The 25506-nt window shown below is 36.9% G+C and overlaps 1 protein-coding gene and 1 pseudogene across 1 annotated transcript; both read right to left on the minus strand.

Annotated features, from left to right (window-relative positions):
* Positions 1 to 241: 241 nt before the first annotated feature.
* Positions 242 to 2676, minus strand: LOC147496318 (protein LIKE COV 3 pseudogene; annotated as a pseudogene).
* A 4314-nt stretch (positions 2677 to 6990) lies between these two features.
* Positions 6991 to 8268, minus strand: LOC147496319 (F-box protein At2g26160-like). Its single transcript, XM_086562542.1, has one exon. It carries the CDS (start codon positions 8266 to 8268, stop codon positions 6991 to 6993), a length of 1278 nt encoding a protein of 425 aa, XP_086418668.1.
* Between the last annotated feature and the right edge of the window lie 17238 nt (positions 8269 to 25506).

Raw genomic sequence — 25506 nt, forward strand, 5'->3', positions numbered from 1 at the left:
TATAGTTACAATTCCATGATATGCCTTATTCATAGATAATTATTTGTAAGGAGGCACTTTGTAAGGTCTTCATCCCAAGAATTAGTGGTGTAGAATGGCTATTCCTCACAATCGAGGGAATGACTCTCAAGGACGAAAATGCCGAAAAAGTAACTCTCAAAGACATTTTTTTTTTGTAACTCACAAGGACTGGGTAGATGAAAGTTCAAGTATACCCTTGCATATGCGTTTGCAAGCTCAGTTGAACTCGAGGCACACAACTTACTGCATCATCGTCCTCATTTGTCGACCACCCCCCAACCATGGACCGCATCCGAATTTGCAGAGAACTAGTCGTTCACACCCCTCGTATCCACCATCAAAACTGACTTCTATATAATGACAGCATATCAAGCATACAGTACTTGCATAACGTGTAGCACACCCTGAGAGAAAAATCAGATCTAATTATATTATTTCAAAGAAAGTTGAACTGAACAAAAGAAAGAGCCCACGCTGAAAGAGAAAACAAATTTCAGAGTCATGGTGACATTATTTTCCACATAATTTGTCGGAAGGTGCTGCTCCATATCAGCAGCAGCTTCAATGGGATGTGAACGCAGAAAGATATCTCCAGTTAGCAGATAACACCCTTGTTTTGATAGCATCTCTAATAGTCACCAATGAGAGTATACGAAACAGAATGTTCTGCTGCGATTCACTACAAACATCCCCCGTGACGAGCAATTAACCTCACCGGCACAACCACAATTAATCTCGTCTCATCAGCCAAGTCTTTTAACAACCAGGGCAAAGACATTCTACATCCACAACACCTTGTTTTACTGCATTGTTGTCTGAGTTGAAACAGTTCCATCCTTGCTCTCTTGAGTCTCTTCGATACATTGCTGTAATCTCGAAACTTCTCATGGACACGCTTGGATACTTGAAACCTCGTTTTGGTTCGTGAATTCCATTACAAATGCACGAGTATGAAGTATTACTTGTGGAGCTGCGAATATTGGGCCTCGGCCAACTCTTGCTGACATAATGTATTTGATCAATTCACACCCTTTCTTTTGCTTTTTAGAATCAATTCCAGGCCACCACTCCTGAAACTTAAAACATAGCTGCGGTTCTCATTTCATGTTGACCACGCCTCGACCATAAGAATTACACATCTGTACCAGCAAGGCTTCTAGGAGAAATTAGGCTGCCAATGTGGACAACTGCGTCCTCGAATGACCCCCATCGAAATTCCATCAATGAGAATCTGCTTAAACTCTTTCTTTTCTAAATCATAGTAACCTTGACCTTTACCACCATGAAGTAAGACAATACCCTTCTTTGTTGGACTTAAAATTTTAATAGGCACTACCGTTCCCTGCAATGGCCCAAGAGTGTCTTTCCTAATAACATAATCTTTAGTCCACGACACCCCATAATCTTTCATAACCCACACGTCAATATGATCACTTTTTTCATCAGTCATACAAAGAAACTCTCCTAGCAAGATCAAAATCCCGCGTGAGGACGGTGGTTTGTTACCTTCTTCGTAAGTTTCGAAGTTCTCGCGGTGAGTGACTTCCCAGTGTAATTTCAATTCCTTCACGAACAGATAAACTCGGCCTCATAAATCATTTGAGTGAACAAGGAAAATGTCTCCAATGTAGAAGTGGTTGGAAGGTATATAAACACAACATAGCTCCTCTTCCCCAGCACTTCTCCGAAGGATCGCTGTTGATGTAATACAGCCAAACGCATATTCTCCAATATGTGGATGCCTAAGTAAAACCACCTCTTTGAAGGCATGAGTAGTCTGATCTGGTGATATTGCAGCGCTAATTTGTTTTGAGGCTGTATAAATATAGCCTACAAATGGCATTTTCTTAATGAACCATCCTCCAAGACCGAGAACTGAAGCTCCCCACCATGAGGACATGAACACACCGACTAGGAAGATAGAAGTGAGAGAAGTGGTGAACCCAAGACCAAATAAATGGATCCCAATCTGAATATAAACCGGGGAGAAAAATCCACCAACAAAATGAACAAATCCCCAAGTGATGTAGAATGTGATGGCTATGGGAAGAAGAATGACATGCAGTGACGCAATAAAATATCCTCCTCTGATGGAGACGGCAGATAATAGCCATCGGCCTTCTCAAGAACGCAATTCAAAGAATAAAGATGACCATGATGACTAACTGCTTATCACAGGTTGATAAAGCTAGTGACCCTGATAAGCTAAAGATCAAAGCAAACGAAAGAGAAGATGTCATATGTGTGTCTGCTCTGACTGGTGATGGGCTACAGGACTTTTGTGATGAAGTTCAAGTGAGGCTGAAGGTACAAAATAACAAATTATGAATTTTCTTCTTAGAAGATTATATTCTTTTTATTTTTTCCATCAAAAGAAATGTTTGTTGGTTTGTACTATAGAAAATGGCCTATCTGGAAGTTTAACACATTTGTGTATGACAGGATTCTATGGTATGGGTTGAAGGCTTGAAGCCCTTGTCCCATTTTACAAAGGGGAGCTCCTGAATACTATACATCAAGTTGGACTGGTGTAGGAAATGTGAGTATTATCATTCCAGGATCCTGAAACTTATCATCTACTATGGATCACAACAGTTTAATTGTGATTTTTTTCATTCTTGAAGGCATTATGATATGATACAGACCTATGCACATTGCTGGTTATTATCTCTTATCATATTTTCCCTACCAATGACTGGAGATCATGAGAAAATTAGTGGGCATGTACTCCTACGTATCTTTTTTTGAAAATTCTTAGTAATGTAACTGCAAAAGATTATGGAAGTCAAGAAATTACTGAATTTTAAAAGAAACCTATGAAACAGAAGGTGGTGAAGAGTCATTTATTTTAAGAATTTCCTCAGTAGGGAATCAAGGGCTGTCCTCCCCATTTCCAATATTAATCTTCATAGTGATTCAGTGTTCCCAATATCTACAACCGTCAGACTTCTAGGTCGATTCCAAAGCTGATTAAAGAGAACAATGAGAAGAAAAGTCCCATATAAAGAAGATGGTGGTCTGTCCTTGAAAATCATGGGAAGAAGAACAAGATGCTGAGATCTGGTAGTCTGTGAAAATATTGAGTAGTCCCATAGATAATTTTCGTTGAACTTAGCGAAAAAGGAAAATAAAAAGTGTCATGTTAGGCTGTGTTTGGTATAAAGATCGTATCTTGATGTAAACAACAATTTCTCTTTTTGGTGAAGTATTGAGGTTCTTAACAAGTTAACATTGAAGGCTTGCTATATTGCAAATCGGTGATGACAATTACTCTTGGCAGAGAAATGGGCCAGGAAGACCAGTGCTCTACAAAAAAGTCTAGGTGGCTGCATGGGAGTGCCTCGCTTAGGCCGCTTATGTAGGACATCTGGTTGACCGACTTGGCGGGCTGGGGGGTCAGAAAGAAAACCCAAAAAGGGCTAAAAAAACCAAAACCCTCAGAAAACGAAAATCTGAAAATCTTGAACCCCTAATCTCTAGAACACTTCGTCCATCATTCTTCAGGCTATATCAAAGACTGGGAAATTTATGAAAAGCAGAGCTCTCCTGAGAAAAGTATCCCTGATTGAAGGTGGGGTTGTGCGTTGCGGGTGATCCTGTTATTTGGTGTTTGAAAACATTGTATTGGGTTGGTACAGAGATTGATTGTACTTGCGGTTCAAGCTATTGTTAGCTCAGTGCATGGTTTTGTTTTTATCTAGGTTACATAGACACGCCATATTTTGAAAAAAATCCGTGCCGGATACGTATCCACGTGTCCGTGTCGGACACATATTGCATGTAATATACCTCGAATTTTGATATTTTGCCTGTCCGACAATTCGTATCCGTGTCCGATATGGCGTGTCAATGTAACTTAGGTTTTTATTATACTTTTGTTGGGTTTGGGTTGTGTGGTGGGGGGTGGGGTGGGCGTTCAACTATTCAAGACTTTGCTTCCGGCACCAAACTGCAGAACATAGGATCAAATTTGCCCATCTATGCCAGGATTTCAGAGTGAGATTATACCTGGAAATGACCCCAGTATGATACCTGGACATCCTTTTCATAGTCTAGTATGATACGGTAATACCTGGTCCTTCTTTTAATAGTCTAAATCTTAACTTACTAGTATAAATTGGTCTACAATCTGTTACTTGTTACCATGTTCAGCTTAACTCTATTAAGTCTTGACAGTTTTTATTGTCTAATTACTTGTTATTATGTCGCTTGATGAAATTGCTTACAAGTAACCTTTCTGATTAATTTTGTTGTTTCCAGGAGTACACTGAGAAGGGTACTTTGGTTAGGGCGCATGTGCCTCTTCCACTCGCAAGGCAACTTACGCCAATGAGGCAGCTGTGTGCATCATAACCACCAAGTTGCCTCGACAGTCAATGCATTGTAGCAAATAGGTGACACATGAACTTCATTCCATACTTCCATTTTCAGTTTGATCGATCATGGTCATCAGTCAACACCTGTGTAGAATACTTCCAAGTCTGGCCGAAGTTGGCTGTACCACTGTTCCTTGTGAAGGAGACCTTCGTGTAACATTGTAAAAATTCTGAACTGTATATATATAATAATGAATCATGAATGTCATAAAAAATATAAATTTTCGGGTAGCAGTTACTGTTGTTATACATGATTGTACCAACCAGCTAAATACATAAATTTGTGTGCAAACTGCTTCCATTAGATTATCTCCTTTGTAAGGTCCATTTGTATGGCAACCATGGTGACACTACTAGTGCTGGGGATTGTGTTTGAAATGTTGCAACTTAAGCCCCTCTAGGGAATATTTAGTAACTGAAATTAAAAACAAAGAATAGCATATTGTGCCTTCAAATCAATCTTTTTGGTGAAAGAAGGAATTTATGCTTTCAGGTGGTGCCAATTAATAACTTTGTTGAACAGGTAGAATATGCCGAGAAAAAGTATTGGTCTAAAACTTTAAAAGGCTGAGTTGGGCTTCCCAGCTCAGAATCTATGCTTTTACGGTTGGCACTGTTGCATTCTGGTAATGCATGTAAGTATGTTCACCATTCCCCTGTTCTCATAGGGTTATTGCGAGAGAAAAAGACCCCTGGTGGTCCGAGGTGTCTCTGTACCTGCATCTGTTGCTTGTGATCTCACCCATCTGTTACTGGTTGGCGCATATCTTAATAAAATGTTACTTGTTCCGATCATCTCCCTTTGCTGACAAGATCTTATGTATCTGGTTCCTCAGATGCATCTTCTGCTCAGTAAGGTTTATCCACATTCCATAATAGGGGTTTTCCTTTTTATTGTACGAATTCTTCTTTGGGACTTTGGTTTGTTTTTTTTGCTGCCATATTTTCATTTAGGGTGCGTTTGTTTACCAGGAATCGGACTTGAGGAGTGGAATTAACTGGAATCCTTGGTGGACCACTCACTTTTGGCCTATTTGGAGACATAGAATCCAATAGAATTGGATTCTAAACGGACTCCAATTCCTTTTATTAAGTGTTTGACAGACCCCTGTTAATCAGACTATGGGAATCGGTTTTTTTATTTCTAATCTAAAAATGGGGAAATAAACTAAAAATTGGAGTCTGTTAGAGGATTCTATACGGCAACCAAACACATTAATTGAAGTAGGAATTGAATTCCGATGATTTCTAAACGTTTGCCAAATACACATTTTGTAAGTTGGAATCAAATTCTATTCTAATAGATTCCATTCTAATGGTTTCCTACTCCATTCTATTCCTAATTAGTTTCCAGTCTCAGTTGCCAAACACACTCTTAGGTTAACTTAAAATTTGCGAAGTAGTTTGAAACTAGTAGAGCGCCTGACCAAATTACATATCTTTCGATAGTAAAAAAACTTGGGGCTTGCGTTAGTTTTTCATACATCAAATATCTCAAATCATCTATGAGTTTTTCAAGGATTCACCAGGGGTCACTGGTCAAGAATATCTTTTGGTTTTTGTAAATAGTTCCCTTTGATCGGTAGGAAGTAGCCAGTAGGTGTAGGGGAGCGATATCCTCATAGGGCATCGCACTCGCGAGGAGCATAAGCGAACTGAAGATATCGACCTCCAAGACGGACTCTGAACAAATACGCTTCCTAGCAAGCACACGATGAAAAGCGCAGAAGATAGATGAATCCAAGGCGACCTCCAAGACCGACTGCGCGAGCTGCTCGAGTAGGTGGTGCTAACGAAGATATCTCAAGATTTAACACTTTGCTAGATACGTAACGCCGGATAGAAACACACCCCACCGTGTAATGATTGCCAAGATCTTAGTGGTAATCTCATCACCGGAAATAGGGACTACCGCATCTACCCCCAATCATAACAGGGCATATCCAAAATCCAATTCAAAGACTCATCCGCGATCTCCACCCTACATTTGCACAAAAGAGTACACGTGTCAGAAGGATCTCCTCTCCCTGAAATCTATAAATACCACCCACCGAACTACGTCGGACTGATTCTTCTCTCCCCACTAAAAGGAAAAAGAGAGAAGATAATGAGGCGAAGTAAAGCTTCACAAATGCGACCTCGGTCACATCCAAAATCCAAACCCTTCCCGTTCTTCCTTATTGTAATTACGAGAAAATCAAAACGCTCCTTTACAGTAGGGATAAAAAGGACTGTAGTGCTGAATATACATTTTTTTTTTCATGAATTGACTGTTCTTACCAATTTGAACAGAGTGTGGGTAAGAAGAACAAAAATATTACTCAAGCATGTTTTCAAAAGAATACAAGGACAATCCGTTTCCTAATGGCTCAACAAATAAGGGCATCATACAATAATCACGAAAGGAGCGAAGAGATATGAGAAGAAATTTCATTAACTTACAAAAGGCACAAGCCAGATAATACATACATACATTCACATAAAACAGCTCACAATCAGAAAATTTTGCAATAACACAGATAAAGCCGCATGCCCATACTACACGTGTTTAGCTTTAACACAATCAGGACAAGAGCTTCTATGCCTTTGGTATCTAGCTTATCATGGGGTTCGGTGTGAACCAGATTGCTGGTGGCATAATCATGAGAGTGTCAGTGGGATAGAGGAGCTTCTCTATACTGGTATCTTCAAGATTAAATATGCCGTAATCATGGCCTCCAAACCCTTGGTCCTTAAAATAAGTCCAGAAGTGGCCAGTGAAGTAGATACAATTGGGCTTGCACCCTGAGAAATCACTGGAAGATATAGATAAGGAACTGTTATATCCCACAAACAGAGAGCGATTCCCAAGGCTCTGAATATCCACCCATTTATTAGGCGCCCCAAAATCTAACTTGAGAACCTTGAATCCAACAGTTTTATAAGGCCATCGTTGACGCTCTTTAAGACTAGTGGTCTTATCTTCTTCAAGGACTATTTTTCTAAGAACCACAAGCAAGTCCCCAGATGACTCAAGTATATACGAATAAGAACTAAACTCTTCACGGGAAGGATGCAGGCCAATTACTTCTTCGGCATACGGATGAGTTCCTTCTCCTGCCTCCAAATCTTTAATAACAACAACATACCCATTATTATGTACAGCGTAAAAAACACCCTTGTAACACGTAACATCCTCAAAGAAACACATTCTTTTCTGATCTGGAGTTTCTGGAGTAGCCAGAGTCCATGTTTCTTGCTCACCACCAATTTTATAGTACGCCAGTTTACTATTCAATCCTTGAATAGTCACGACCACAGTACCACTACTAACCAACGGCGATGACAATGCCACTCTTCTAACATACATATCACGAATAATGTTGGACTGAAAAGTGAAATTATTAGTACTACCAAATCGCTTTCCAACGTAATACAAAGAGACATTATTAGTAGCTTCCTCTTTTTGTTCAAAAGTGTGGAGCATACTGGGGAATGTTGTAAGAGGTGGGAGATTGAGTAGTGATCTGGAAAGCGGGTTAAATAACTGAATCTCGGAATTGTGATGAACAGTCATCAACCAGCCACCAGGAAACGACCCACAAATTCTTCGGTCGGATATTTCGGGTATCTCAGCCTTGTAAGTGTTTCCATCACACAGACTGAAGAAACCAAGACCAGTTTCATTGTTGAAATCCAATGAGGTGGATTTGTTGTTGTTGAGGGGAACAATGAGCCATGGAAGATGATTTGGAAACTGAAGAGGGCCGCAAACGGCCTTCCATGGTTTGCAGACGCATCCGAAGCGGATTAAATCAGGGAAACTCAACCGCTTCGAGATCAACTCAAACAACAGATGTTCGGGCAATTGAGACCAATTCTCTTCTTCCATCTCGTTTTTTTTTTTTTTTTCTTGCTCTACAATACACAATGATGATGATGATGAACCACCCAAGCCTCGTTGGGTATATATAGGCGTCCGTTCGTTTGTGAAACAGAATCAGGCGGTTCATCGAAATAGAAACCGCCTCCAATTTCAAAAAAAAACAACCGTCGGTACTTGAGCACCACGGTAGATCTCTCTCTCTCCAACGGCTGTTTCAGGCACCATCTCTAACTTATGATGAATAAATAATACACGGAATATAATTTACATGGTTGCGTTACTGAAACAGAATTAGAAACTTATTACTTTTTGAGATTTCATCCAAGTACAAACCGCGTCGAAAACCAAAATAGAAACCATTGAGTAAGTAACCGCGGAAGACGAAAAAAATAACCACTCTCTCTGTTCAAATTTCAAACTTAAAGCCGTTAAAGGTAGCAGTCGTGGTCAATGCCTCATTCTATTTGGTAGGGGCTAAGGTCTTGCCATGCGACCCTGTCTTGACTATTGACCAATGCCTCGTTCTATTTGGCTTTGTTGAACTTTTCATAAGATTATGGGTGTGCATGGGTTACCCGAATCCTAACCGGAACCCAAACCGTTTATAGCAGTTCTGGGTCCTAAAATGTTAGACCCATTTAAAGTGGGTTTTCAATAACCGAACCGATAAAGAACCGAAATCGTTAGAACCGAATAGTAAAAAACTGATGGGTATCCGAACCGAAACCAGAACCGATTAGTATGATTTTGATATATAGAATTTAGTATTATATTATACTAAATAAAGGCAAACCCAAACATTATTATTATATATAGTCTATATTTGTTAGGTGTAAAATTATATTAAATATATATAACATTTAGCATAATAGTGAATATGTGTTATTAAATGCATCTTTTATAATATTACATTAAATATGTGTATTATAAATATTAATAATAATGTTTACGTGTCTACGTCTACACGTATAGTATAGTCGTATACTATGAATTAACTAATGCACTGTCTATATTAACTAATGCATGTGAATGTGTACGTGCTTGATATATTACATGTATATATATTGGATAACGAATACGTGCAATGCTAACTAACAATTGTGGTACATGTGGTATTTATTCTATATATGACGCATTATGTATAGTATAATATACACATGTTCGATTTAAAATATACACGTATGTATAATGTATGAGAATGTATTTAAAGTTTTTAGATAACTTTTAAATACTATTATTGAATTTAGGACCATTACTTTTTATGAGAGGACAAAAATATCGATGACAAGTGTTATAGTCGCCGTAAACCAACTTTTATATCGGTTATATAACTAAAAAAAATAATTTTAACAATAAAAATGTATAACCCGAGAAGGAACCGAAACCCGAATCGGAACCGACTTAATTAATGGGTATGGGTCCGGGTTTTCAAAATATAAGAAAAAACCCGAAAGAACTGAACTCAATAGAAACTGCTAAAAATAGACCCAAAACCGAAACCGATAAAAATTGACCCAGAACCGACCCATGAACACCCCTACATAAGATAACCTAAATTTGAAATACATGTACTAATTTACTACCATCATTTTCTCGTGTTCCACCAATACTACCATCGACCTTTTTAAAACATGAGCTATTGACATGATATCTTTAGAGACAACACGTGTTTTCTTTCCTAGTCTGGATGAGCGACAATTGTTTTTCACTTTCATACTAAATAGTTGGTCTATGGACTCACTGCAGAATCTCGACTTAAATACTTTAATCCCTTCAATAAGTAGTGATAAACACCCAAAATTGTATTATAAACCCCGTAGAGACACTATATATTGGTCGATTATGTGTTTAATAAATATAAATTAATTGTATTTTCGTGCTTTCATAGGTTTCGACAGTTAACGACAAATTTGTAACAAAACCTGCGTTTTAGCATGAAAAAGTTGTACGGAATAAAGCTTGAACTGAAATCTTCTCTCTTTTCCCATTTGAAGCTCAAAAAGGCCAGACTAAAGCCCGTTGACTCAACACCGACCATTTTCGGTTCAAATCAAGACAACTTAACAATGCAGAAAAGTCGTGGAACTTCTGACGATCATATCTTCTGATTCTAGACTCTGAATTAATTCGGCACGAGAACTGTCAAAACGATTAGTGCGGCGAGTTCTACGCAAAGACATGAAGTTGTAAAAATCACCAGAGCCCACATGGGCCCACCATTGGTCAAAGCACATAGGTCCATCACTTAGTGGTTTCTCCACTAAATGAGCACTAACAAAGTGGTGCACTGAAGGAGCATTAAATGAAGAAGTGGAGCACTAATCCATCATTGTAAAGGGAATGGAAAGAGCACTTAAGTTTTTGCACTCATTCCATTCCATGGGGTTAGATGAGAATTGGGAAGTAAAGAGTTTTTAGTTTTTCTTTAGTTTTAGATTTTCTTATAACTTGTTAATGGAGTATTCTCCATAAGAAAATAAACATTTTTATCCACGTCTCTCTCAACTTGTTTTCTTTCTACTTCTTCTTCTTATTTAGTTAATATATCCTAGGATCATGAGCTAAAACCCTCCCTTGTGGAGGGTTAATGATGCTCATGTGAAGAACAAGTTCGATTTCTAGTGGCCTGAGGCATTCAATTAGGAAGAACAAGTTTTATTTTACATCCTATCACAAAATGACAGAGTACGACCATGTTTGGAGTCTGGAACTCAAGATAGAGTAGTGCATGCGACCCAGGTGACACTGGAACTAGTCGCGTGCACTACTTCCTCGTAGAATCAGTCCTCAAATTTTGGATGCCTGGTGTAGAGTGAGACGAGGGATTGAATGCATATTTTAGAGATGAAATATCATTTCAATTCCTCATGCTAACAAGGTGTTCTCAGAAATGAGTTCATCGTGTTAGGGATCGAGACTCGAATCCGACTTTGGGTTTGTCTATGAACCCAAGAAGGATTAGAGATGTAGTGGCGAAATCCCTAGAAATTGTATTTGATTATTGCACGAGTGGATTTAATCCTCCACATATTTCTCCCTTATATTTTCTCTCGTAATTTAGAATTAAATTGTTGTTTGTAACTTGTAATTGAATTAAGTGAAGTGTAGTGTAGTGTAGAGAAAAACTTCTTGAAAAAATCCTTCTCACCAAAAGAATTCCTAAGAGAACTTTTAGCACCATTATTTAAACAGGTTTTAGTCTTTAGGCATGGGACGAATCCTTGCTCAAGCGAAACAATATTGAATAATTTCGTGAGCAAGGTACTTGACTATGTGTGAATTTGACTAACATCGAAATAAACAAATATCAATTGACATAGTATGTATTCATAATATATATATGCCACGCAATCTGCTCCCCAAGATTATATGTTGTAAATCAGTGTAACCTTTATATGACAAAGAAAGATCAAAATACTGATATTCGGCATCAATGGTAATATCCTACCTTTTTCTCATCCATTTCATTTACCTCTTTATACATTGAGGTCAATGCATGCGTAAGTAGGGGGAGGGTGTACTTGAGAAATGAATTTCGAAAATTAATTTTCAAAAAAAGAAAAAAAAACTTTTTTTTTCTCTATATTATTAGCATGAGAAAGATGAATTTTAATGATGAGTTTGGTATATATATTCTATATCACTGAGTGTTGAGTTTGATGAATAGTTGATATTGTTGATTTCATTACCACTTAGACTATTTATTAGGGTTTTTTAGACATTGGTCCTACTATTACTATGAAATTAGACTTTGGTCCAGAAATGCTGAAATATTAGTTTTTGGTCCTACTTCTGTTACTTGACCGTCAGTCAACTTAGTTGACTATGGTCATGCTGTTTGCTCTTTTGAAATGGCCAGAATGCCCTTGAGTGTGCGTCACACGTGCTTACAACTAGGACTAAACTCTAATATCTAACTTACAGTAAGACTATTCTTTACATGAGAGTTCTAATGGACCATTCAGATGTAATTTGATTCCCATATTGAGGAAAGTGTTTTTCACGTTCTACAATAAATTGCCTCGAAATTGGCTGATACGTTGCATAAACCAATTATGTCAATGGGGAATAAATTCAAAACACCGGCTTCAGTGTCATCTTTTGCCCCAGAAATAGTAATATGTAGGATAGATAAGAAACTAAACAACATATAACCAGCATCGGACACACTGTAATTATTTTAGGATCTATAGGATTTTCTATTGGAGTAAATATTTTTCTTGTTTGTTTATTTTTAATCGTGTCAGGGTTCATATTTTTACCACAATTTTTGATCGATGGATATTTTACAAGTGTATGTATTGAATCTTTGTGTGGGTATCAAGAACATGTATCCGAGGAAAAGATTGTGGGTATAATTCCAGAAAGTAGAATTGTCATTCAATGTTCAAGTAAAAACTTAATATGTTCCATTGTTCCACCTCATAATGGACCAAACATGTAAAGATTATATGAATCTTTATGTCCTTGATTTGGATAACATGTTCCAAAATCCTACTAGAAAGATGCATAGTTATTTCTTTTGTACGTGACAATTACTTTGTAGTGAGATACTCACGACACCATAGTGCTTCTTCTATGCATGTGTTTTCTAAACAATTTTTCTGGTTTCCTTTTGTTTTTTGATTCTCTGCGAGGCATATACAATGGAACTGGAAGAAAAACTTGCAAAACTTAGAAAGCATAATGAAGAATTGCAGAAGATCGAAGCAGGAGTATTGGAAGATATACATTGTCTAAACCATCATCCTCTCTCACTCTTAAAGATAAGTTAGTATTTGACCCAGATAATAATGTCATTGTTAGGGCATGGTCCTTATTGTAAGCTAGATATTAGAGTTTATTCATACTTGTAAGAACGTATGACGCACGCTCAAGGGCATTCTGGCCATTTCAAAAGAGCAAACAACATAACCATAGTCAACTGAGTTGACTGATGGTCAAGTAACATAAATAGGACCAAAAACTAATATTTCAACATTTCTGGACCAAAGTCTAAAAATCCCTATTTATTATGCTTAGACATAGTTCTTATTGATATAATTCTTTATCAAGGCACCACTATAGTACTTGGTCAGTTTTGTGTACTTCTACTAGAAGAGAGATTTAAACCTCTAGTCAACTGGAAGTAGAATTTTTTAGACTTAACCTATGAGCTAGACTTGAGCTTTATACCCATTCTTTGGAGAGTTCTTATGTAAAATCCGAGTTTGCATGACTTAACCTCTTTCAATTCTTTATTTCGTTGTAATATAGTCTCATTATTCCTTAATTTGGTTAATCACGAAGTGACATCAACTGGGGAGATAGCCATTAGGTATTGTAGTCTATTCAAAATAGAGTATCATACTGATAAGTCAAAGTTGTGAACCCATTCAACCTTTAGCCCACCTAGTAAGACCATCATGTTAAACCCTTTTGAGCCATACATCAAAGTTTTTCCTTCATAAACCCTTTTACCCAACTCCAAACAAGGAGTATAACCCAAAAACCTTTATCAGCCATACCTATATGTTTCTGAGAATGCGAAAGGCACAAGAAGAAAGAAAGAGCCCAAAAAGAAGATTACAAGGAAATACCAAAGAGATACAATGAAGACCATCATTATGTTCTAAAAGAAAGAAGCTAGTGGAAAACAAACATATCCAGTACTAATCAAAGATATCCCACTAAGCAAGAGAAAAAAAAATAGAAAAAGAAAAAGAAAAAGAAGAAGTTGAGCAGAATTGATGGAAAAGCCAATACAAAGGAAGAATTTTCTCTGTAATACAAAAATCGAAGACATCTTCCAAGAAAGAAGTAAAACCCTTAGTGTTATTCAGAAACCCTTTGAATCCTTTATACCTTTCTTTCATAAACCAATCCCAAGCCAAGTTACAACCCATGACTTATCACTACAGTATGATACGAAGTCTAAAATAGGTGAGAGGATGCTAAAGCGAAGGACTCGACATTTCATATGTGATTGACATTCTTTCTATCAGACTACTTTCATCCAGAATTTCGTTTTTCAAGGTAGTATGTGGGATGGTCGTATTCCTTATTATTTTCCCCACATACATGAGGTAAAATATTAGACCATCTTCCGAGAAATTCTTTTCTGAGAGTATTAATCTTTGTAGGCAGTGGAAGTTGTGAGGTTCACCATAGAATGTTCAAAGATGAATGAATGGGAGTTTGATGATCTGGGAAAGGTAGTTTCAATGGGTTGATCCTTTAAAGTTCCTACTTTAATTGGTTTGTAAAAAGAGATGACTTGTATTAAAATGAAGGCTTGAATGAAAGAAATGAAATGAAACTTGAGTTTAATGAACACATTGAGTAGAGTTTGCAAAACACAAAGAACTTGAATGAAAACTTGGATTGAATAACTTGAAAACAACTTGTATTGAAAAACTTGATAAATAGCAAAAGCAAATAAAGCAAATAAAAACTTGGAAAAATCAAGGACTTGAATTGAAAATCTAGCTACACTACTCCTACATGATCAAAGATCTAGGCGCTCTCTCTCATCTCACTTTTGGCTTATATACTATACCTTTTACAAGTTACAGATTTGCCCTCATCCCTTAGATTCAAGCCACCTCATGAGTTGCTTTATGCTTTTGCTTAGATGCAAGACTCCTCATGAGTTTGTTTTTTCCTTTATGCTTTGCTTTTGGATTTCTTCTTGAGCAATCTTTGATTAAGCAAGGCTACTTTTGAGTCAAGGCCATAATCTTCAGTCTTCTGAGTTTGGGTCCTTGACCGCAGACCTTTGACTTTCACCTTGACTTTGACTGTTAAGCATTTTCTCCTGTAAGCTAGAGTCTTCATAACAAGCATTAATAGAGCTCCTTTTGGCGCTAAAATGCATATTTTATGATAAGTGGTATGAATATGCCTGTAAGTGCAAAAGGTATCAAAAGATATGAGTTGTCTATTTTTTAAGCATAAGAAGGACATATTTGAAGTATTGTAAAGGTAATAAAATGAACATTTCGGGTCTGATCAACAACCCCCAAACAATATTTTGCTTGTCCTCAAGCAAAAATGAGAGAGATAAAAACTAAGATCACAAATGTGTGATTTATTATACTAATTTCGTTTCGCAGAGTGCGATTGTATTGACCATATGAAACAAGACCTTAAACCACTAGGGATTCCCTAGCAGATGAGCTTAAGTCTCGTGAGAGTTTTCCAGAGAAGTTACTCACAAAATTTTTCTATCTATTACAAACGGTCTTGTCTCCTTATTTATTCTCAGAAGTCTATACATATCATTAGCGGGGAATAAGGACAAACTCCTTTGAACTTAGGATAACGTATGTTCAGTAATTAAATCATCTAAAGATAAATGTGCAAACATGAGCAATGAAATGCAAAAGCAGAGTCGTTTTCGAAACTTTTGGAAAACATCCTTAAGGTGGGTTCTCACAGGAATGTGTTGAAACACAAACTCTCTGATAGATTCACTCAAGTTTCGTTCTTTTAAATGCAGCGAACATTTATTCTTTACATACATGAATGACGTCCAAAGGAAACCGGGGTTGATTGATCACAATTTCCACTTACTATCACACCAACCTATTCCTAATCGAGCTAGAGTTCTTTTATTAGGAATTACGGGGCTAGGGTGATGGTTTAAAAAGAAAATGGAATGGAAAAACAAAATCTGATATGTTGAGAAATTGGGTCTTCAAGATACTGGAAACTAGAGAAGAACCTTGTTTTGTTCTTTGCTTCCGAATTGTGATTCATTCTTTAGCCCTTTGGCTTTGTGACTCCATATGATTTCGATTTTTGGGAGTTTTAACTTTGCTTTTGTTTATTTATTTTTTTTTATATCAACTCCTTTTGATTTTGAACTTTTGGGAGATTCGATTTTTGACTCATTTGATTTTTTTTTTTTGGAGTTTTGGTTTTTGATGGGTCTTTTTTTTTTAAGCAACTAACTGATCTGTTTTTGTATAAGGTCTTCCCTTCTTTTTTTTTGATACTCATCCAATTCTCAACTTGTCAGCTGGATAAGCTATTTATTGTGTGTTGTAACGGGTGAGGGATTGATGGCGAAGAATAAAAAGGCTTTTAGAAATTTTTGAAGGCTCAAAAAGGGGTAACTAGAGGAAAAAATATCTTTTTGAGTTTTTAACGTTTATTTGGCTATATCGATCCAAAAAGGGCCTAAATTCTCTTATAGGATATGGTGTGATGATCAAGTAAGTGGATGTGCGGTCTTTCTATCCAGACATCCTTTGTGTCATCATTCAATAATCATTCAGATGAGGCTTTTAGCTAGATTCTCATAAGATATGGAACTTAATTGTTTTAACCTTGGTCTTGGAAACTCACTGCTATATACAATCAAATGTTTATGCATGTCATTCATGAAAAGATGTAGAAACTGTTGTACGTATATTAGTCTAAGTTCGAAGAACGAATCCTTACTCTATTGTTATAATGAGACTTTTGGACTATTTATTCATCATAGAAAAAGAAAACAAGACTTTTAGTACTAAACAAAAAAATATTTTTGGTCTTTTTGAAAAATATTTAAGAAAGAAAGAATTATAATAATATATCTAGTATAAGAAAAGCCCAGTTTTTGCAAAAATATTATTATACCACCCCCAAACAGAAATATGTTTTGTCCTTAAAGTATGAAGGGATAAGAAAAAATATTACCATAGAAACATAAGCAAAAATGGCAGTACACTTGTATTCTGTTTTTCATGTTGAAAATATACCACCCCCAAACAAGTTTGGAGCATGGGTTGTTGGATATAGAATGAGAAATACATGGGTTATTATAATAGTAAGTTACATAATTATTCTACTATGAAATTTTTGGGTTTTTTGTATTTTTGAAAACATATGTAATGTAAGAAAAATGGAAATTTTGGCATGATGTATGTGTATTACCTTCTACTCATATACCGAATTCTACAGATAAAAACAGGCAGAGAAAATTAAAATTACACTAATAGTTATACATATACATAAGTGCTAAAAGGAAATAAACATCTATCTATTGGTCAGAATTCGAGCGTGCCTCGTCGCGACGTCGAGAAGATCCTTCTCTTCGCTAACGTCGGGTCCTATTATGTCTATCACCACGAGGTAGTGCATCTCTAATGTTGTGCAGTGTCCTGGTGACACTGTGCTGAAAACGTATTTGCTCTTGTTGGAAAGACTACTGCTCCTCTCTAATGGTCTGTTGTGCCGCTAAAAGGACTCGCTGCCCTTGCCTGAGTTGGTGGACTTGCTGGTGCGGAATCCTCTAGCCCTCATGGATGAAATGAATTTTGTCCATGGGTCAAGTGAATTGGTAAGTGGCACTCTAAGCGAAGTAGTCCACTGGCGTAGGTGTTGGAGTAGTGTGTGCGTGCTCGGAGGCTCTGGCGGCATGTGGAAGCTAGAAAAGCTGGACGCAGTGGGAATAGATAGGACCTATGGTAGCGTCCTTGACCTCCACTAGAATGTCTGGAATAACGAAACCCCAGTGCTGCATGATCATAGTGACCAACACTGGTAGAGAAGTGGTGGACCTCCTAGGTTTGCAGAGCTACTCCTAGATGAATGTGCCAATGTAGAAGCTGTTCTTCTATTCCTGAAGAATCCATAGGATATGGAGCATCACCTTACTAATGTCAAAAGGCTTGACTGAGCCTATCAAGTTGTAGGCTGTCCATTGAGATACTGCCAACTGATTCCTTCGAGCTTAACTCAAAACACACAAAGTCGCGATCGCGGGTTTTTCCCCGCCCTCAAAAGCGTCTCTACCATCATAACGTTGATGGTTTTGTTGTCTGGGGATTATTCCGTCTATGTATAGAACTTCAGAGGAATCCCCAGAGCCTCACTTACCACCTCCTTGGTGAGCTCGAAAGAGTTGCCCTCCATGACAACCATGATGCGGTTGTCTTCCCCTCGTTGCACATTGTTGTAAAATTAAAGAGTGAGAGAGGAAGAATAACTCATGTCCCCCAACAGTACAAGAGACTCCTATCCTCTTCTCCTAATCTCATCCTTGAAGTGCACTTCAAATAGATCAGAATTGAAGAGGTTTTCGAAATTTTGCACAGGGATGATTTTTAAGACTCGTGCCATTTTGGTTAAGAGTTAATGAAATCGGGGTGGATAGTTGTTATGAGGGTTGAAATGGAGCTTTCAATAAAAATTTGGAGGGGGTGGGGGTGAACTTGGATGGGTGGTCGCGGGTTGGTTGGGGCGGGCGCGCGCTGGTGTTGTGCAACTAAGGTTTAGAAAAATTGTTGGAGAAGATGGGTTGGTCAGGTGGGCGCATGCGTTATAAATGGGTTCAAGGCACATTCCTCGCACATACCTTTTTAGTTGTTTATGTAACGCCCTCCAACTTGATATAACCTAGCTGGCCACTCCAGGATATATTAAGCTGGAAAGCACTCGCCTACTTGAGTGTCTCTACAATTGCCAGAACAATCGAGCAAACGGTATACATATAATGGACTCAAAACAATAACCTAAGACACGCACAATAACATAATAGATTTAAAACAAAGTATACATTTATAAACAACAAAAGACACTATTGTCTTCCATATTATACATGACTGCAACTCCATCAAAACGTTTACCCATCCCAACCACATTTACACAAAAAGAACTATAGACAACCCCTAACCTGCAACTTCAACACTTTTGGGACTCACGGCACTCCGTCATCCATCTAGAGCAAATTCCCCTGAAAAAGAAATAGAACAACAAACATAAGCCACAGGCTCGTGTAAGTGATAACCTACTGCCAATGCTTACCTTAAGCAGACAAAAGTCTCAATAGTAATAACCAAAGCCCAAAGCATATAAGAAGTGAATAGATAATATCATGCCTCATAAATAGGTCTTAACCTCAACGAACAATAGCATAGCCCCAAGTAAATAACCGCAATGCAATAAAATTTAAACCAATCATCCACACATACGGAATTATATATATATCTATATATATTTTACTAGATATTTTCAGGGACCACACTTGCAGCCTCCAATGAGGTAATGCCCTATGGCCTCGCAAGTGGTACACAGTAATATACACCCTCCTGAAAATATTACAAAGCTTTCAGGGGTCACTTGCGCCCTATGGCCTCACAAGCGGTCATCTTCCCCCCTGAAAGTTGAGAGGGTAATGACCTGCTTGCACACACACGCACGTACCTCCCACTAAACCATATATACCATAATCACATATTTCCATATAACCTTATCATATATATATTCATATAGCCAATATATCCAGGGTAAGAAACCAATTCCGTCCGTTAAATCATCTGCCATAATTCTTTCACTACACGTAACATCACACTAAGATATATCAATACCCAAAATCACTAAGCCTGTAGAATAGATATCAATTAAACTATCATAAAGAGTAATTCGAAATACCTAACACCATCTCTTACTACATCCAAATAACTTAATTGGTTTGGTATACCTCTATTAAGCATTCATCTATCTAAAGTAAGAAGTGTGTAAGTAAGAAATCGCTTACCTTAAGCGGATAGTTATGGACGACCCTAAAAAAGGTTGAGAAATTCACCTCTAAACAGCTCCCAAAGCCAACCCATGATAGCTACAAACTTTTGGTTTCTTAAAGTGGTCGGTACTAAGTCGGTAAAAGAAGAGAAAGAGAACTCTCTCGAACAGTGAAGCTAAGCTTTAATTCTATTTCACTTATGGGCCGGGTTAGTCCTACATGGGTCATGGGTAGCCCACATAACAAAACAAATTAACAAAAGAAAATGAAATTAATTATACTTTAATCATTATATTAAATACACATACAAACAAAATAAAAAAAAATGGAGTTTCACAGTTTAAAATTTTGGGTCCAAGTCCAAATGAAATCAGGTAATTCCGATCATGTTCTTAGTGCATCGACAACTTCAAATGCAGATCTGCGATTCGTTACTCGTCTGATTCTGACCCGTGAGGTACCAAAACGATCAGCATCGAAAATGCTATGTAAGGGTCTATGGTACACTCACATCTAACGGTGGATAAAAAATAGGTAGAAAAATGAAATCAAAAGAACTGAAGAAATATATACAAACAAGAGAAAGGAAAATTTTAATTATTTTTTTTGTATTATGGGCAATTTTAAACTAAAATTTTAAAAGGTGGGTCATTTTACTTCAAATCCCTAAGATTTTTTGAAGATCGGAGTTAATCCTAACCCGAGGGTGGAATAACTCGATGAGACTGAGCACGGTGCGCTAGAGGAAGACACATGTAGACTTTAAAAATATAATTATTCCTATGAGGTTGAAGACTGGGGCAGGTTGGTGTTTGACAGTTCAAGCACCAGCCTTCTCTCATAGTGCATCTCTTATGTGCATATGAACTCTTACCCAAACAAGGAATGGTTTTTGGTATGGATCCATATCTTCATTTGCAGTTCTCTAGAATGCGCTTGTACACAATCATTGAAACTGATCCATCTAGTCTTGCTAGGTGGAGGAGGGGTTTTGTTATGAACAAAAGACATTTTTGGAAATAGAGAAAATTTTAAAAGAGTTTTAGACAGAGAATGTTTTATAGGTTTTAAAAAAAGGAAATTCTTTTGAAAATTTGTACAAGTTTGAGTGTTTTAACGTCAGATTCTTGAGACAAATATAGAGAGGTCGAGGCAAAATATAGAATTAAACAGAGAATAGTATGACTTTGGGTTACACTATCTGTTTAATTCGCGTTTGAGAATGCCTCATCTCATTTTTTTTTTAGTTGGTTTCCCCAAACAAGAGTTATCTCTAGCCATATAGAGGTTTAACAAGAAGATAAAATTATACGTTAATCCGATATCATTTTGGTTACTCTGAGGCGTATAATTTTTATTTTTATATCCTCAAGTTTTAAAATCTATGTAGAGATGTTGTAAGATACTTGTACTCAAAAGCAGTGATTCTTAATTCTAAATTTTGAAAACAAATCATAACAGGTGATCGTAGGAAACTTTCGTGTCGGTTCTGAGGTGAATCCAATCTAGACAGACGGAGCTTCAATTATGTGATTTCGGGGATTTACTGCACAAGACATAAAATGTCCTGACCTGTGCGAATAGCGCGGTGATATAGGCGACCTGTATTAAACAAAACTGATCTCAAACCGCCCCTAGATTGCGTTTTTCTAAGGGTTGGTCTGTGTAGAATCCATTGTCCGTTTTGTTTTTGGAAAAATCACATAACTATTGATGTATCGAGAATCTTGCATTAAGAGAATGGGGAAAAAGCTATTTTGAAAAAGAAATGTAAAATAAAGAAAAAGAAAATTGTATACTCACTCCATAGGGTCGTCACACTTACTCAAACGACGAGTAAAAAGTGTTTTACAAAGAATATGCAAGATATACGTGGACTAAGGTTCTGGCAATTACAACCACACACTCCAATTGGAGGGTCCAGTTACCTTAATGATGTATTAATTCCTTTTGAGAAAAATATATGGAATGGAAAGGAAGGGAAAAAAATACATCATGGAAAAGAGGACTTAATCCTCGTAAACAGGATTTTGGAAAATGGTTTCTTCTACATCCGTAGACTGTAACTCATGAAAATGCTTTAGGCGGTGACCATTTACTTGGAATGTGTTGTTATCTTTGTGGTTTCTTAATTCAAGTAATAGCCCCATAAGGGGTGACTGCAGTTATTCTGGAAGGACCAGTCCATCAAGTATTTTGTTTCCCTGGAAAATGATGCAATCTTAAGTTATAAAGCAAAACATTTTGACCAATTTCAAAATGTTTTCGTAAAATATGTTTGTCATGAATTCTTTTCATGTTGGTTTTGTAATATTGTGAAATATCATAAGCATCATTTCGAATCTCCTCAAGTTCATTTATTTGTAGTTTATGTTTTTCACTTGTCGCATCCAGATTGTAATTAAGGTTTTTTATTGCTCACAGGGCATGATGACAAAGTTTTCCAAAGATAAGCCTGTAGGGTGACATCCCTATAGGTGTTTTAAAAGTGGTTTTGTATGCCCATAAGGCATCATTTAGACGGAGCGACCAGTCTTTCCTATTTGGATTAAATGTTTCCTCAAAGATGCGCTTAATCTCTCGATTAGAGATTTCTATTTGACCACTTGTTTGAGGATGATATAGAGTTTCAACCTTATTGGTGACTCCATATGTTTTCATGATATGCTAAAAAATGCAATTGCAAAAATGTGACCTGCCATCACTGATGATGGCTTTTGGAACACCAAATCTTAAAAAAATATTTTCTTTTATAAACAACACCATAGTTTTTGTTGTCATTGTTACGACATGGTATGGTCTTGATCCATTTGGATACATAGTTTACTGCGACTAGGATGTAGCTGAAACCATTAGAAGTTAGGAAGGGTCCCATGAAATCAATGCCCCAAATATCAAAAATTTCGACTATAAGAATGGGGTTTAAGGGCATTATGTTATGTTTAGAAATAAGTCCAAGATGTTGGCAACGAACGCATGCCTTGCAATGAACAAAAGCATCACAGAAGAGCGTTGGCCAGTAGAATCCACATCGTAACACTTTCGATGCAGTTTTATTCACACTAAAATGTCCTCCACATGACTGCTCATGACAAAAAGAGAGGACCGCGGACTGTTCCCAGTCTGGAATGCAACATTTGATAATCTGGTCAGGGCAGTATTTGAAGAAATAGGGATTGTCCCAATGATAGTGATAAGTAAAACTGCTATTGCTATTGTAAAACAATAAAATGATACACTAAAACATGTAAAAACAGTACTCTCTAATCATGTGATATAGAGGAACAGTTGTGTTTGATCCACACTAGTTGTACGTTAGCTACTTGAATGCATGTTTAGATTGTAAACTAATTTACTATGAGAGAGTAATAATATCAAAATAGGTTGAATAAGATGCAAAAATAATGAATTATAAGATGATAAAAGAGATTAGAGAGGGGAAATTCCACTACGCGATTCGATTGACTATTAGTTAGTTATCGAATCGCTTGTTTGGTCCTTAGTGAACACCAAGTCGTCTCGGATCAAGGCTTCACTAGTATGAGAGTTTAACTCCACCACAAACCTCTTTGATGGCTGCTCTAAACCTTAGTTATCCGTTATGAGTTCTATCTCTAAACACTCACAATGAATAACGTGAAGTTCTTTGTGCAAAATAATAAATACTAATGGTTAAGCATCCTCACGCGGATTCATAAGCCCCCTCTAATGGAGGTTTAACCTTGTGTCATCGGAATCATACTAACTAAAGATAGAATGGAAGACATAATTGAAAAGATAGTTGAATTGAAAACTAAACTTTATTTGATAGGTTCTAATGGAGGCTACAATTATAAAACTACGTCTAAACCTAATTATAAACTAAAGATTAAACTAAACTAATTAGAAAATTATAGCTAAGACTAAGGAGGAGGGAGAGAGCTTAATTTTAGCCTTAACACTCTTTATATAAGAGAGGGTTAGGGTTACATTTTTCGTACATAGGCCTAAAAGGGGGACTTTGGGCCTCTAATGTGAGCTCAAAGTCCATTAGGTTAAGTCTAAAGAGGCCACAGATGCTGGAATTTACTTTAGTGCTATTTTTTTCCACTTTTACATCTCCGGCGATGACAAGGATAGGTTAATTAGAAAGCTGGTTTCGAGTCGGTCGTTTTGACATAAAATAGGCCCAATTCCGAGGCCCGAGTTCAAAGATATGTCTATTTGAAGTTCTAATAGCTTTTCGTCCTTTTTTACCCGAATTGACTTTGACTTCCCAGCTTTGACTGGGCTTGAAAAAGGCTTTTCTTCATGATTCTTGGGCTTTAAAAGTAGAACTTCCTCAGCAATCATCTTGACTCATTTTCCATGAAAAAATGGTGTCTTTAGTCACCTAATCAACTTCAAGTCCTGGAATGCACAAAAACACATAAATAGTACCAACTCTCGTTTATCGTAAACATAATTGGCATAAATAGAATATTATTAAGGGGTTTAAACTACACTTTTGGGTGCTTATCAGATAGTACTTTACTTGTGCTAAAAACTTCTTCCGCTGATTTCTATTCCAATCCATAAGGGTGGAGTGTCTTCAGTCACCAGATAGTTCACGATATCAGCATACCAAGGTGCGAAAATGATAGTGTAAAGGTGTTCGTCAGGAAAAGAATCTGAAATGGGATCGGAATTGATAAGCACCTAAAACTATAGTTTTAAACCCTTAATAGTATTACATTTAGGCCAATTATATTTATAATAAATATGAGTTAGTATTATTTACGTGTTTTTGTGTATTTTAGGTCTTGAAGTTGATTATGTACTTAAAGACGCCATTTTTGCATGGAAAACGAGTCAAGATGATTGCTGAGAGAGTTCTATGTTTAAATCCCAAGAATCAAGGAGAAAAAACTTTTTCAAGCCCAATCAAAGCTGGGAAGTCAAAGTCAATTTGGGTAGAAAAAAGACAAAAAACCATTAGAACTTCAAAAGGGCATATTTTTGGACTCGAGCCTTGGAATGGAGCCTACTTTAGGTCGAAACGACCGACTCAGAACAAACTTTCCAATGGACTTGACCTTGCCCTAATCAGAGCTGTAAAAGTGGATAAAAAGGGTACTGAAATAATTTCTAGCAGCATTGGCCCTTTTAGAATTAACCTAATGGACTTTGGGCTAACATTAGAGGCCCAAAGTCTCCCTTCTAGGCCTATGAACGAAAATGTAACCTAATCCTCTCCTATATAAAGGGGATTAAGGCTAATCTCCCATATACCCTACTTTAAAATAAGATAGTTTAGTTTAATATAGTTTTAATTGAATTAAATTAGGTTTCTTAGTGTAGCCACTATTAAACCATCAATAAAGCTTTAGTTTTTCAATTCAATTCAAGTTCTTTATTATTATGTTTTTCCTTCATTGTTTAAATAGTTTCAATCCGATGGCACAAGGCTAAACCCTCAAACAGAGGCGGTTTATGAAGCCACGTAAGGATGATGACTAATTATTCATAGTTATGGTTTTGTAATTAGAACTTCAAGTTCAGTGTTGTGAGATTTTAGAGATAAAACTCATAACATTGAACTAGAGGTTAGAATCCCCACCAAAGAGATTTGTGGGGATGATAATCTCTCATGCTAGTAAAACTATGATTAGAGATAATCATAGGTTTGCTAGGAATCAACAAACTAATTCAATAACTTGATTAATAGTTATTCGAATTACGTAGTGGATTACCCTTCTCTATTATCTTCATAGCATTTTTTAAATGACTGTTTC

This window comes from Coptis chinensis, chromosome 5, assembly GCF_015680905.1.
Source record: "Coptis chinensis isolate HL-2020 chromosome 5, ASM1568090v1, whole genome shotgun sequence".
NCBI lineage: Eukaryota > Viridiplantae > Streptophyta > Magnoliopsida > Ranunculales > Ranunculaceae > Coptis > Coptis chinensis.